The sequence below is a fragment of the Juglans regia genome, chromosome 8 (genome assembly GCF_001411555.2).
Source record: "Juglans regia cultivar Chandler chromosome 8, Walnut 2.0, whole genome shotgun sequence".
Lineage (NCBI taxonomy): Eukaryota > Viridiplantae > Streptophyta > Magnoliopsida > Fagales > Juglandaceae > Juglans > Juglans regia.
Genome location: NC_049908.1, coordinates 28,825,737 through 28,842,937, shown reverse-complemented (window position 1 = coordinate 28,842,937; position 17,201 = coordinate 28,825,737). Strand labels below are relative to the sequence as shown.

The following is a 17,201-nucleotide window of genomic DNA, read 5'->3' as shown; positions in this document are numbered from 1 at the left end:
CTGGAGAGAAATAAAATCCCAAATTCCACAACCAGAAAAAAAATCCTAAAAACAAAAAATACATTCTTCCTAATTTTTTTTTTCCTTAACGTCTAATATAGGGAATACCCCACTTATCCGTTCAAACAAGATCACAAAACCGTCTCTCTCTAAACTCCTCACCAATAAAATCCAAATTCCGACCTTTTTCACCTTCCTTGAAAATGAAATCTGCTACTATATTCGCTTCACGAAAGATATGACAAACTTTAGCATTCATCAACCGAAACAAATGAATAGCTTCTTCCTAGAAATCCTAGAAATACCAAAACTTATAAACTCCAGACCTAAACCAACCAACAATAACCATTGAATCTGATTCAATCACAAAATCTTTAAAACCAAGCTAATGACATAATCTTAAACCATCAAGAAATGCCTGACACTCTGCAATGGTATTAGTAGTATATCCATAAGAATGAGCAAATCCCGCAATAACTTTACCGTGATCATCTCGAATAATCCCGCCCCCTCCCGACAAACCTGGATTTCCTGCAGCTCCACCATCCACATTTAATTTAATAGCCCCCGCACAAGGCCTTCACCAAGCTACTGCCTTCGTCGGCTTCACTCTCATCGGCATCACTGGACAATTTATTTCCTACAAAATAATACTTGCTCTTCTAGAAAACTTCATTAGTTTAGTTAATGAAACCGAAATCTCCCCAAATAAACTCTTCACTGATCTAACAATCATCTTCCAATCATAACACATCCCCTCCATTCACGCGACACATCTTGCCCTCCAAATAGCCCACGTAATAATAATAGGTATAGCCCCACACAACCACCCCACTTGAGAAGAGGTAGAAGCTCGAAACCACCATACATTTACCACCCATTGCCAATTTCTATGCTGTGGAAGAACAATCCCAAAAATTCCAGCAAAAAAATTCCAAACATAGATAGCTCCTACATTAGAACACAACACATGATCTAAAGTTTCTACTTGTGCTTCAACACAACAATTGCACTTTGACACTATAGGAATACCCAACATGCAAATATTCTCATCCATCGGAAGAGCAATGAGTCGCGTACGCCAACACACAAATGACATCTTCTTAGGCACTGCCTTTTGCCAAAGCCATCTCTTCCATTAACAAATAGGACCCCTCTTCCGAACCACTTCCCAAGCAGATTTGGTGGTAAATTCCCCATCAACCGATGCCTTCCACACATAAATGTCTGGACCATCCCGAATGCACAACGGGACACTAGCAATTTTTTCCACCATCACGGCCCCAACTAAACTCCTAAGCAAAGAAAGATCCCAGCCATCACCAACAACAACATCCCAGATACTCAAATCTGGATTTCCATCTACCGTTTCTAAACTTGCAACCACGCCATCCCCCAACCAATTATCAAACCAAAAACTCGAACCCCCTCCATGGATTAAACATCTCGCATTATTAATTACCAAGGGTAACACTCGTAAAAAACCTTTCCAAAACCTCAAACTTTTTAAGGACGAAATCAACAAAAACAAATGATTATCTCCCAAGTATTTTGCCTTAAAAAAATCCGCCCATAATGAATCTTCTTTCAACAGTTTCCAAGCAAACTTCATAAGCAACGAGACTTGAATATCTGATAAATCCCAAACACCCAATCCCCCTTCCTCCACTAGCAAACATATTTTACTCCAAGACACCCATTTTCGCTTTTTTACATACCCACTCGACCCCATAAGAAATTAGCAAAAATCACCTTAAGGCCCTTTAACACTCCTTTTGGCAAATTAAGCACATAAAGCATATGAATTGGTAAGCTATTTAACACATGTTTCAAAAGAATAATCTTTCCCCCAAAAGATAATAACTTACCTTTCCCATCCAGCAAGTTTTTTTTTCCACTTTTGCAAATAACAGCTCAAACATTCCAAGAGTAAGCCGCCCCACATATAATGGCACTCCCAAGTAAATACACGGCCAAGAACCTTCCTCAAACCCAGTTATGTTTAACACATCATGTTTCCGAGCCAAAGGATATCTTGAAGAAAAAATATAGAAGATTTGGTTGGGTTAACCTCTTGTCCAGACATCTTCTCATATACATGTAACAAGCGCATAATGTTTCTGACCGATGCTCTTCCTCCATTAAAAAATAAAAGTAAATTGTCAGCATATAATAGATGTGTAATCACTCTACCTCCATCTATCTCAAACAGCTTAATCTTCCCCACAAAAAATCACGATGCAGCAAATGAGATAAAATTTCTTCCGACAAAATGAATAAGTAGGGAGATAACGGATCTCCTTGTCAAAGCCCCTGGGAAGCTCGAAAAAAACCCTTCGAACATCCATTCAACATTATGGGAAAAACCGGAGAGGATATACAATTAAAAATAATATCCCTGAATTTCTCAGAAAAACCCAACCTCTTCAAAACTTCCATTAAAAATCTCCAGCTCACCCAATCATAAGCTTTTGCTATGTCTATTTTGATCATCACTCGACCCTGTCTAGATTTACGATTAAAACTATGAACCATTTCTTGTGCCAGTGACATATTATAAAAAATGCTTATTCCACATACAAAAGCAGCTTGCTCAAGCGAGATAATCCCCACTAAAATAGGGGCCAAACGATTCACCAACACTTTTGATAAAATTTTATACACAATTGAGCATAAACTAATAGGTCTGAACTATGCAAGAGACCCAGGTACTTCCACCTTCGGGATCAAAACAATATTAGTAGCCCTAAAGAACGAAGATAAAGACATAACTTCAAAAAAATCCTGTGCCATCGCTAATAAATCCTCTTGGATAATATCCCAAGCCAAGATAATAATAATAAAAAAAAAAAACTAGCTGAAAAGCCATATGGACCCGGACTACTATCCTGTGGAATGGACCAAAGAGCATCCTTCACCTCCTCGATCGTTGGTGCCTCCACCAACCTACTATTTTCCATCTCGGTAATGACTGGAGAAATCAATTCCATATCAGAATCATCCCATTCAACAGTAACCACCATTAGTAACTCGAAAAAAAAATCAATAGCCCCTTTATGAACTTCATCCGCTGAATCTAAAACCACCCCATTAGCCATCAACATCTAATCAATGAGTCTATTCTTCTTTTTAATACGCAAAGCGGCATGGAAAAATGTTGAATTTGAGTCCCCTTCCGTGAGCCATTTAATACGAGATTTTTGACATCCCATAATTTCCTCCCTTTGAAGATATTGGATATGACGTTCCTTCAAGCGAAGCAACTCCTCCTCATTTTCCTGCGAGTAATCAGAAATAACCGCATGTTCTACTGCCATTGCATTCTCTTCAGTGGAACTAATTTCCACGTCAACTCTCCCTACAGTGTCAACATTCCACTTTTGTAACTCTGTCTTCAACATCTTCAATTTTTTACTCATTTTAACCATCAAACCGCCCTCCACTTGTTGGTTCCAAACTTGCCGAACCACCTCCAAAAAACCATTATGAGTACCCCACATACGTTGAAACCTGAATAGTCTAAAACCACTTATCCACTCTTGCAACAAAGAAATTAACATTGGCTCATGATCGGAAGAAGTTCAAGGTAAATAATCATATCGAGCATCTGCAAACAGACTAAAAAAATCCGTATTTACTAAAACTCTATCCAATCTTGCCCATATACGTCTACCACCCAACCTCCCATTACACCATGACATTTTCTGGCCCACAAAAGGAAGCTCTACCAAACTACAATCATGAATGCAACTATTAAAATCAGCCTTGGCACGAGGAGCACGAAACCTTTCTCCAATTTTTTCATCATCACTTCTTATTATATTAAAATCTCCAGCCACCAACCATGGCCTTAAACTAGGATCCATCCCTCTCAAAGAGCTCCATAATTCTTGTCTATTAATCTGAAAATAGCTCGCATAAACCATTGTCACCAGAATCTGCATATCACCACTAACAAACCATCCTGAAAGAGATTGAGCCGAACAAGAAACTACCTCAAAATCCAACCCATCCTCCCAAAACAACCACACCTTACCACCAAACTCAGCATTATTAGAAAAATTCGGGAGACGTAACCTTTGAGCCCATCTTCCACATTTATTAGCCAAAAAAAAAAGGTTGTAAAATCGCCACCACCGAAGGGCGATGTTTATTTAAAATAAGTCGAAACCTACTTTTCGACGAAATAATTCCCTTAATATTCCATACCAAAAAATTCAAAGTCATCAATATGATTTACTAGACCGTGTCACCCTATCAAAGGTAACGATAGGTTTCTTTTTTCTCCTTACCCCTCTAAGTTTCCCCAAAGGAACATTCAATTCCGGATCCGACTCATAGCATTTTCAGGCGAAAGCCTCACAGTCCTGCCCCCTTTCTTCATCAGACAAAAAATGCTCCAACTCATCCGCATAACCCATCTCCCCGCCTTGATAAAAAACCCCCCCTTTCAGCCAAGTGAAATAACTCAAATTCCAATGCCTCATCAATAACTTTCAGCGAACTACTAGGAGACAAAGGATCACCGCTGTGACCCTCCCGATCTTCTTTCTCAGAATCCAATTTAGTTAATTCAAACCAACTTGCCCTTGTGTCAGTATTGAGCTGCTCATGCACATCAACTGCATCCTTCAGCTCACCCACTTTCAAAACAAAGTCTATCGACCCCACCAACTTCAACAATCGGCTCCACTCCATACATTATGAGGTTGAATATTCTCACAAACCCTTCCAGATCCATCCACAAACATAATCTCTGCTGATGGTAAAAAACCCCCATGACTACGTTGCTTAAATGCTTCCAACAAAACCTCCCTCTTGGACGGTTCCACTGACAGCACTACAACGTCGCTAACCCCTGTCTCACGATTCCCCACTTGCTTCCAGGTCTTCTTTGTTTTATCTATACCCCCCGCCACACCGTTTGAGACCACCTTTCCATGCCCCTCAATCCGCTCACGACGGCCACACTTGTTTTCACAGTGTCATTGCTTCCGAACTCTAGAACAATAAGCTAGAAGAGATTCCTAAACCACTTCCCGGAAATGAATAAATTCCAGTCCTGGAGGCCCAAGCCAGAAAGAATGCCTCAAAGGTTTGGATACATCCATCTCTACACAAATTCGTACCGCCTCCAGACGCGTAACACAAGCCGTCACATTATCGCGTTTCAAAAATCTTCCAAATCCTCCACCAGCACTTCTCAAAATAAAGACATGAAAATAATTAGGAGGCAGCCTAGGAAGCGAAATCCATACCGGCACTAAGGGAGAATCATCATCTTCATTGAAATCTAGCATCCAATGAAAAACTTTATAGGGAACGCCCACCATGTTTGCATTTCCCCTTGCCATCACACTAATGAAATCCTCTTCATTAGCCATTCGAATCAGAACATTTCTAACATTTCGAAGCTGTCCCACCACATGCATTGTTTTAAGCCCCCATCGATTCTTTATAAATCCCCTGATATGATCCAGTGAGGGCCTCCTTTGTAGGAATTTAATCACCACAAAAAATCTAAATGGTTTCGCATACTTTTGAATCTCTACCTTGGAGAACAAAAAAAACATCTCCCCTTCAACAAATTGAGGATCTCTCATCGGTAATTCCACTTCCAAAAGTTGTTGCGGTATGAACAACAACGCCATCAGTCCTTTCTCCTTCAAATCCGACGCCAGACACCCAGCATCAGGCTACGAAACGATGCCTCCTTCCGTCCTCCCCAAAGGGGGGGCGGCAGAAGCCATACGAGTCCCTAAGCGATCGCCAATCGCTAGAGAGAAAAGGGTTTCGCCACGTCAGCAGCCCGATTTTCAATTAGTGTCCGGGCTTAAAGGAGTTATGTGCATCCTGTGGGTCAAAGCTTCAGGTTTAGCTAACACAACCTGACCAGAACCTGCTGAATTCTTATATATATAGCTAGGGATGAATACTAAAGGAGTCTTTAAATCTGTTGTGTTTATGCATGCATGGGTACTTTTAAACAGTCTACATATAAAGTCCTCCTATCTATGTGCATGAATTCTAGGTGCCTAGCTAGCTAAACTGCTACTAATGGATTGAAAATTCTTGATAATGTTTAAACTTAACATAGCTTGTTCACATTTTCAACAAGTTAAATATACAAGCAAGTCTTCATATAATAGTTTATATCCAAGAAATTTCCACTCAACAACTTGATTATATATCAATGGTGATTCTATATGGAAAAATTATAAGCTTTGCTGGTCTACATGGATCAGTATTAACATCCTCACGTCCATTCAAAACCCCGACATCCTTGTAATTAGGATTATCCTTAAAAGTGGATGTTTTTAGCTAGCTAGCTAGGTAGCTTTGATACTATATAATATTAGTCATGATCTACGAAGAAAGTGCTAGCCGCATAGAACTTTGACGGATAACCCATGATCATGAGTGGCTGCCCTAGCTCCTCCTTGGAAAACGGGTGCAATAATTGCAGCGGAACATTGATTAATTTCTCATAACTAATTAATATCACTGTGTGTACAATATAGTTTGAGCTCGACAATAAGTAATGATGTTCTGCATGCGAGCAAGTTATAATGAAACTTGATACCGTAAATCCATGGTCGATCTGGCGCGGCGCTACACTGGCTTAGAAGCAACGTACGACGTTTATCCAAAATCATTCAATCAAGGAAACCAACATACAATATTATTAATATAGTTGGCTCGGCCATTAATATCTTAACTAACTATTTGAGGTTTTTTGAAATTATTCTATCTGGAAATTAGTACTGCATTGGCATATAATTAGTTCCTAAATCTCACAAGCAATCCATTTTTGGTCTCTATGTAAGTCAAGTTATCTTTCTCTCCAGAGGCCTTTTTTCTCTCTACCCAACTTTCGACAATCCTTCCATTCCTCCGCCCAGAGGGGGCTTGAAGCTTTGGCTCCTCCCTCCCTCCCTTCTTTTGTCTGGCCAACGCCGAAGTTGTCTATAGTGTTTTATTCTGATTTTTTCGTTGTTTTTTGTCTGTAGCACCAAGATGCGCCAATCTACTACCAACCAGCCTCCTACGACTACCACGCGCCTTACCAGTAGACTCTCCAACAGCCGATCTGTTAGATGGCCAAAGAAAACTGATCAAAAGAGTGGCACGTGAGTCTCACGCGTGGCTCATATTGCCCGTGAGTTTCACGCGCTACTGCGCTAGGGAGAGTTTGCCACTGTCACGCACGACACCACTGGGATCTGTGACTTTGGATCTCTCAGATCTGACCACCCCCTAATTATTTCCTAGAGTGGCGCCTGAACCACACGCGCCTCCACAGACAGTGAAGGTCCTATGACGGTATATCGGCGCATCCTCTTGTTGCTATGTTCTTATGTTCCTGCTTTCCCTAACTGATGATCAAAATAAAGTGGTCGTGGAAGTCTCATACAACCAGTCCAGACAAACAAGATGCATCACACATCAATTCACTGAGACTTTTAGTTACAGGCTTATAGTCTGTTTATCAAACTATACTAAAACCGCTTCAAGTGGCTTCCCCTTAGTGGAAAATGGGTGGGAGTCAATTTTTGACTCCTAATCGCTCTTTTCTTATTTCACTTGTGTTGCATTTGTTTGTTTTGGGATGAATATTGGAGACTCCTACCCCATTAAATCAAGTATCATGTAAACACTTAGTTTATCTATGAATTTGCTTGCTTTGAAAAAAAAAAATAGTTACTAAATCTCGAAGTTTCTTAGTAAAACACCATAAAATTAACGATCGATATACGTACACTGATCATGACGAATTAATGGTATACAAGGCTGGTCCAATAGTACTAGCTAGAACTGCCATAAACTAACACTAGTACTCATGACTTCTTGTATATTAATGTCGGCCAAACTGATAAATTGTAATTTGATTAGGAAAAAAAAAAACAGGAAAGGCAACGGCCTTTGTAACAGTTGAGAAAACACAAGTTTTTCCTTGATCCCAAGATAGGATCAAAGATTCAAATAAATCTACATGCATGGTCACCTACAACATATATATATATATATATATATATAAGCTAATTACCATGGTCACATGATCAAGATCTTTATATGTAAACTGCAAATTAAGTGCAAGACAGACTACACACACACACACACACACACATATATATATATATATATATATATATATATATATATTTAATGGTCACCCTTCTACAGAAGTTCCCTCAATTCCTCCTTTCATGAACAAAAGAAAAAAAAAGGAAATATGGAAGACGAAACATAATTTAAGTCGATCGAGCAGATCACAGATGTAAATTTACCTCAAGACTAGCTACTTAACTATATATTGAAGAAAGATTCAATCTTTCACAAATGATCACATCCACATAGCTTGAGCCTCTATTTCCAGTGATCAGCTTATTCATAGAGTGGATCGAGCTCAACATGGTTCTGCTCAAGATCACTGGTGGTCTCACTTGTCAATAACTCTAAACTCCAACGGAGTAATCAAGAGCTTGGATCTTCATTATTTTGCTTCCCAAGTTGGTCATTTCCGTAGTTTGATTCTTCAAGCTGCTGCTTGTCTTGATCAGGATTACTGCTTCCAGCTTTGTTTTGGTCAGGTTTCTGCCTTTCAGCCTCCCTGTATTTATATAAGTACCGCACCATGGCCTCAGAATAGTTATCAAACCCTAGAGTACTCAGAGCCCAACAGATATCATCCCCATTCACAGTCTTGCGATTCTCCTTGTGACACTTGTCGGATGCCTCGGCCGTAACAAAACTAATAAACTCTGTCGAACACTCTTGCAAGGTTTCCTTGGCTTCCTTGGAAATCTTCGCAGTTGCGGGAAGAATTTGCTTCATTATCCGACCCACGTTTGCAATTGGCAGCAACCTCTCTTGCTCGTCATCCATTAATTCTAGAGATAGATAACGATCAAACTCTCTTTTATCGAACACACATGCATATTGTTTGTTCTTTGATCTGTCAGCAGGCAATATATATAGAATATAGATGTACATGATCTATATACTGATCAGATAATAAACACTAAGGTGTCGTTTGGATTCAAATATGAGTTGAGATGAGTTGTGAATAGTAGTGAGATGAGTTATTAATAGTATTAATGAGATTTGTGAATTAAAATTGCTGAATAGTAATGAATAATAATGAGATAAGTTGAAATAAATTGAGATGAATTATAAATACAAACGAGGCCTAAGTACGTACAGTCCTTCAATTAAAAAAAAGATTAAATATTAAAGTTTAAAGAACTCTTATATATGATCTCTCAGCTCAGATCAATATATACCGTAAAAAATCCAACAAACTCTATATACAATGTTGGATGATCATGTCATCATGCGGAGTTTTACCATGTTCGTTGACCTACCTAGCTAGATTAATGATCATGCAATTAATGCTTAGAGACATCATCCTCTTGGTGGCCCTCGCACTAGAGTCTAGGCATGCAGCATTAACGTACGTCAGGTACCTATATATATATATATATATATGTATATATATATATATATGTATGCATGGTCAGTTTTTTAGTAATAGTACTAGATTAATAAAGTTAAGTTCTGCTCAATCTAGCATGCATGCATCCTGCTGAGCTAAGGGAAAACAAGTCTGGTTAATCTTAAAACTTCACAAGTTATATCGATATATACATATATATATATATATATATATATATATATACACGCATGCAGATTAATCGGCTGATCAATGTTATTGTATGATCATCATGAGTACTTATAAAGCTCATGATGAGAATCAGCTAGCTAGCAATATTAAGAGTTTCTTGAGTTATATATATTGCATCTACTCAGTGATGATGATCATAAAACGTTCCCATGGTAAAAGTACCGAATGCATGTCATGTAGATCAAGATCGATGATCATCTACGTCAGCTAGCTAGTTTAGCTAAGGCAGGCATCTGATTTTGGAAGGTCGAATTCATGAGCAAAAGTACCCTAGAAACTCTAAAGTCGTACGTACGTACGTATCCATTAAAAATGCTCGATCCCCTCCCGCCCACCATGGTACTCATATTGCATGCATACTAATATATATAACAATTTGGATGGTATTAGTAGTAGTGCATTAATATAGATCTAACCTAAAATATTATTGTAATTATATATATATATATATATATATTATATTCAAATGATCAGTGGACGACACGTTAAAAGTTTTGGATCATTAACGGATCCAACCAAACAGTACTACTACGTAGTACGTACGTCGTACCTAAAAAGTACTGTTATATATATATATATATATATGATGTGTGAGATGTTGATCATATTATAAAGATCGATGATCTTTGTCTTCATTTGATCAATTTAATTGGCGGCAAATAATTTCCCTAAAAAAAAAAAATTTAATTTCTGCGATCGATCGAGGTACCACTACAAGAAAAAAGGGTTTTACCGGCAATTTTTATAGTGTTGCAATATAGAACGCCGCATTAGAGTGTTTATTGCGGCGATTTTTTAATCGCCGCTGAATTCCGTTGCGAGAACTGATGATTGAAGTTACTTATCGAGTTGCAGCGAAAATAGTCTTTTTAACAGCGATTTATTTCGCCGGTAAATGAAAAAACCTGTTGCAACGCTCGATTTCGCCGTAATATAGTAAGTGGCGCCATTCCCCTAAAGATATTTTGTTTTTCCCCCCGATTTCTTTCCCCCTCCACTTCTCTCTGTTCTTCCCCAATATTCCATCTCCAGCTTGCCTTTCCGAGAGATAAGCTGCTACTCCACCCACGTCCCCCGAACGATTTCATCTTCACTTTCGCCCGACCACCCAAAGCTTGCTCTTTTACCACATTTTCCTCCCGCGGAAGCTACGGTCGAGATAGTATCCTCGAAGCTGATTAGGAGCCGTGCGATTTTGTCTCTTTGAACCTGTGGGATTTGGGTCAGCTGCTTCCAACTGAGCTTGGTCGAGATTCAATTGAGGGATAGCATGGGTCCTTCTGTCACCACAGGTATGGCTGCAACTCAGTTGGAGTTTGGTAATGAATCGATTTTGCCGTGGGTTTCTTTACAAAATTAGGAGTTCTTTGTTGCTAGACTAATTTCTATCTGTGCAGTTGTGAAATGTACCAGTAATTAGGGTTTCTTTTCATGAATTTTGCATTCAATATCTGCATTTTGTGTTTCACAGAACTCATGTCCGTGGCTCGAACATTGAATGACCCAGTAAAATATTGCTATTTTGCCAATACATCTTATACTAATTAGTTGTTACTAAATTATAGATAATCTCAAGTTTATAGTCCTACTTGTTTTGAGCTATGAACCTGTTCTCATAACAGAATGTACAGATATTAATCAATTAGTGTTTCGGTAATTAGTAGGAAATCTGTATTCTTCTGGAACTATTCCCTGGTGCAGTCACCAAGAGAGTGACATTAGAGTAAAATTTATTTGCATTGCATAATAATTTATTGGGACATCTCATGACAAAATAGTATTGAAGTGTGGCTGAGCCTAAAAGAAAATAGTGGTTTCATAGCGTGGACATTTATATATGTTATCATGACGTATTCAAAGAATATTCTTATTGGGAAACTTCATGTGATTTATGGTACGGTTACATTTATATGAAAAACATGTGCTACGTTCTTTTTATGGAATTAATCGTGGGATATGATATATGAGTCTTATATTAGTATGGAACCATTACTATGTTATATTTGAAATGATAACGATACCAGAGGATACTAAAAATGTGTAAACCCTAAACATTTTTAGTAAATGGGAAGGATAATTATACCAAATAACATTGAGAAAGTGTAGATTTCAAATAGAGAAGAGTTTGTGGGAATGACAGCTATCCTTGAAGGGAAAGTTCCCTATGTAGATATATTTTTTGAAGTGCTTCCCTACATAGTACAAGATTTTTAATTTACATTGAATACTATGATTTTAGTTTTCGTTTTTATTTTAATCTTATTTTTTATTTAATAAATGAGGCTCATATATTACACCCAGTTTAATCAATCATACTTATCGAGTCGTAGACTTACCTTACACCTGTAAAATTTCTTATTTTACAGATATTAAAGAGGAGCATGCAAATAAAGAAGCTTAGAGGACATATAGGAGGGTTAGAATGAGAGCTAGGAAATACGTGTCATCTATAAAATTTAATTGACAAAAATGCCTTCCATAGAATCTAAAATCATCTTACTTAACACCTCATTAAGGTACTGAAAAAAAAAATGGTTCTAAGGTCAATCAAATTGCTTTGTCAAAATTGAGAATCAATATAGGTAAGCTAAAAAATATATCAATATGTATTTCTTAGGGTATTCCAAAATTAGTTTAGGATAATTTCGAAATAATGTGCCTATATAGATACATGCCATGTACCATGTATATACTAAGTCTGTTGTTTCCGATGCATTAAAGAATTTGCAATTTGGAGTTTTTTAGAAGAAGTTATGGCAAGTTTACAATAGGCCAGGTGCCTGAGATGGCAGAATGCTATGAAGTTTTATTATAGTCATAAGTTTTATCATTTTTAAGGATAAGTGACAAGGCTTGAGGAAATTTTTCCTATTGCTATGATCCCCAAGCATTCTGCCTGTACGAATTTGGTTCTTTTTTGAGCAAGTTTCCAATTCTCATGAACTGATAAATGTTGTCTTGATAGACTGAACATATTCTCATTTTTCTGTGCTCTTGAAATTGGATTTGTGCTAGCTAGGGCCTTTTTTCTTTAATCCTCTTGGGCAAACTTTGCTGCCCAAATGTAGATAGAAAATGCCTCATTTACCCACAACAGACTTCATATACATCTTGTGTGCTAGAATGAGTTCTTTTTACTGGTTTGAGTGCATGTAGTCCTAATGCTACTAATGATCAAGAACAGGGATACCAAGTGCTTGTTAAGATGTTATTTAATAAATTACACTATATATATTTCTAGCATTTGAGATATATCTAATTATTTCTAAATTAATCAGACCTATCTCATTTGTCAGCCTTAATTAAGTTTGATCAGATAATGAGACACTTTAACTAGGATTTTTGATTATAACTTTGATTAGTTCTTTTGGTAGAAGCTAAGAATCTTGCTCACCTTATCATTGCGCTGGATTAACCCTTTTTTCTTCTAGTGTAAAAAAGTTTGATACTGAGTACTGAACTATATGATGATGAAGGGGCACTGATTTTAATGGGGGGTACAAACTCCTAATTCTGTTTTCCAAAGTATAATGGCTTTGGAAGATTAATGTATTGGATATAAATCATGTTTTGGAAACATGATGCTGAAATTAATAATATATATGTTTTTCGGGAGCTTTACTGCCTACTGCTAAAAAACCAACCAATTAAAAGAGATTTTTCTTGTATGCTTCTCCCTTAGTGGCTTCAAACGTGTAATCTAAGTGTCTTTCGTCCCTTCATATCTGATTTGTAATGTTTAATTAGCGTCGACTGTACGTACTGTTAACAAAGTGAGAGAACCACAAAATCTGGAAATGAAAACGCAGCCGGTGAAAATTATTAGAAATAATTAATTTAATTTTTTTGTCCAGCTTATTTTAGCTTTTTAATTAGCTGATCATGATGAACGAGTATTGAGTCTGATCTTCTCTCACTTTTGTTACAAAGTGCATGCTATTGTGGTGGTTTGGAAATATTGGATTCAAACTATAGTTTGAATCAAGTTAGAAAACATAATGAGACACTTTGACCTTGGAACTCCAATTATAACTTTGACTAGTTCTTGAATGAATAACTAAGAAGCTCGCTCTTTTTCATGACTGAAGCAATCAGATTTTTCTTAAAATTAGAAATACATTATCTTGTCGAGAGTTTGATAAGTTGCTTACAATGACTTCTTTTTTGGAGAGAAATATCACCACAACAGATTTTTTCTTCTGTTTGGGTATATGTATCAATTATATAGTACTCCCTAAATATTAATCAAGTCCATTCTGAAATATTAATTGAGCAATTAAGTGCACTTCCAATATGATCATGCTATTGGAGTATTTTTTTTCTTATTATTACTGTTTGTTTTCATGTTAGCCCCATTGTTTATGCATGATCTCTTACATGCATGATGATTGTTAGTCCACAGCCCTCTCATTTCTTTGTGTAGAAAGCTCATAATTCAATATTTTCCCCCGAATTACTTTCATATCTTTTCGAGTTAATTTATTTTCTGTTTTTCCCTCAATTATCGCAAATTTCTTTTGAGATTCATGATATACTAAGGGATAATATTGGGGATTATCTTGCAACATATATGGTGCTGGTATATATGGATTAAATGATCGAAATGCATGAAATATAATCACTATTGAATATATGGATTCTGTTTTCACGTTAATATTCTACTCCATCTAACTTCACATGATGAGTACTTGTGTAATACACATGTACATGAAAATATAAAAATTCACTAATTAACCCTCTAAATGATAAGGAGATCATCCTCCTAATTAATTAGTACTAATGAAAAACAAATATTCAATTCATGAATTAATATATATATATATATTAATATTTGGTTCTACCCATATTCTGTTTAGATATTACTTAATAGACTGATTTTTGGTTCTTGACATCATGATCATGGACGAAAACCTTGTCAGTTTGGACTGGTATTTGTCCCATTTTCACTAACATATATATAGAGACAAAGAGCCACTAGATTCCTTCCATGTAACAGCCACCATCCGAACCACTATATACTTGGGACCCACGTACAACTAGCGTTACTGTGTCCAATCCAGCATCATTTTGCTGGACATCTTCAGTACTCCAAAGAGTTCTCTCTCCCCTCTCTCTTGGTACATAGGGTGATCCAATTAATAATCATTTGGATGTGATTCCCTAACTTTGTCACCGACTTATAAGACTAGTTAGTCATGTTATTCATGAAATATTAAATCATGATTACATCTTCAAGCTTTTTTGTGTAGTTCATCTCATTATAGTGGCTTGGTAGACCCCCCCCATATATGTTGGGTTCATATCCTATTACTCAATTATAGAGTCTATATTCATATATATATTTATATAGACTTTATATATATATGGACATTGGTCCTATGCTCAATTGGTAAGAGAGCAGATTAATTTAAGGATATTTTCATGTTTATATGGCCCCCATATTTAAATTTTAATTTATTCAGTATTATCATTTATTTTTTTGGCTTCCTTTTTCTCCCCTACAACCAATCATTAGGAGCTAATGATTGATCGATGTTGGGAAATGGATATGGCAATATCTGGTTTCCTTGATTTTTTATGTAGAAGAGGGAAAAGATAGACACGTAAGATAAATTGCATAATTAGGACTTGATGACCAGTACCGCAAATATTCATGATGCAAGTTTATGATTATATATAGTTGGATGATCCATTAATTAGGACTTGATGATCGTGCTTTTAATTAAAAGGCTTGCACTATGTCTTGTCGGACATTATATATATATATATAAAAAAAATCTTCTTGTAAGCAAGTTTGGCACTAAATCGCGCACCGATACTGACATGTAAGACATCCGTTTAATGAAACAATATGAATTGAAGACGAAAATGATTTTCGTGAGATAGAAAACCTTCTTCTTATTTGGGAATGGTCCGGGTGCGTTAGCTCTGAAGTGCACCTAACATAATAATTTAAATAAAAAAAAAATTAAAAAAGTCAGTAGCTTATTTGTTTGGGAAAAGAAAATATAAGGCTAAAGAAAGACAAAAAATAAGATAAAAAATTTTTAACTTCATCAAAGTATGAACATTAGTCTGTATCCATATTGGATTATCTATTTATTCTTTATATTTAATATTATTAATTTGATTAGAATATAATTATTATTAATATTTTAATTAGTAGAACTATAAAATGTGATAAAAATTAAAATTAAAAAAATTATTAAATTATTGATGACATTTTGGTAAAACATGATACTTCATTAAATTTCACAAGGAAGCTACAAAAGCTACATGATCCTTCATTAACGGACTTACGGAAAAACAACAAAAGTTAACAGAAAAATAATAAAAGTTACTATTCGCAATTAGATAGCCACTTATTATAATAGATTAGATATATAGCCACTTAATTTAAAAGTTATAAGTGGATCTTATATATATATAGTGCTAATTATCCAAGTTAATCTTCCTATCGGAACATTAATTTCGATCTATATATGCAAATAACAAAGTACTAGGCTTTAGGATTTGATCATTTTATAGGCCGGCCGGCCACATGATATATAGGACATTTCACGCGGGACGTTAAAAATTGGATAGATATATATAGACAAAATACACATGATAATTACTACTTATAATTAATCATTTAATAATACAGTATCCTCTCTGGCTCATGAGCAGAGGTGGAGTTTTTGTGAGGGAAAGTTTGTTACGAGGCAGTTACGGAACTGCCTGAAAAGGAAATTTCCTGGCGGAGGATGGCTGCGAAGGGTGGAGGTATGGAAGGGATTGAAGATTTATGGAAGAACCTTCGTCTGACGGAGGAGGAAAGCTCTCCGATAGAGCTTGGGGAGATGGGGAAAAGAATGTGCGAAAAAGGGGAGAAAAGCTTGGTTGGAAAAATCTGGATCGATAGGCGAATCGGGAAGGAGTTGATACAAAGCACGATGGCCAAGGTTTGGAGGGTGAGTAATCTGGCAGAGTTTCAGGAGATTGGGAGTAACACTTTCATAATCTCTTTTTCAACTCTCGCGGATAAGGTACGGGTAATGGAGGGTCGTCCATGGTTATTTGATAACCATCTTTTCACACTGAAGTTGTTCGATGGATTAGCTCAGACACAGTCCCTTGTGTTTGAGACAGAGGTCTTTTGGATACAAATGCTGAATCTGCCTTTAGGAAGTATGAGTGAAGAATGTGGGAACAAGATCGGAAGTTCGGTGGGAAGGGTACTAGAGGTTGATGCTCCTGAGGATGGTCTTGGCTGGGGAAGCTCTTTGAGGGTGAGGGTTGAGATCCCACTCAATCGAGCTGTCACAAGGGGCCGTATGATTGCTATGGAAGGTAAGAAAATTTGGATTAATTTCAAATATGAAAAACTGCCCCGTTTGTGTTTTGAATGTGGTTTTATGGTTCATGGTGATGCTGGGAGGTGTAAAAAAGATGGGGGATCAGAGAAGGGACCTCAATATGGGGCTTGGTTGCGTGCTGAGAAAAATAATAAGGGAAGTTTATGGAGAAATGCTAA

General features: G+C 36.8%; 1 protein-coding gene across 1 annotated transcript; it reads right to left on the bottom strand.

Moving 5' to 3' along the window:
• Window positions 1-8,475: 8,475 nt before the first annotated feature.
• Window positions 8,476-8,886, bottom strand: LOC109009737 (nuclear transcription factor Y subunit B-4-like). The gene has a single exon (XM_018990337.1). It carries the CDS (start codon window positions 8,884-8,886, stop codon window positions 8,476-8,478), a length of 411 nt encoding a protein of 136 aa, XP_018845882.1.
• Window positions 8,887-17,201: the final 8,315 nt, after the last annotated feature.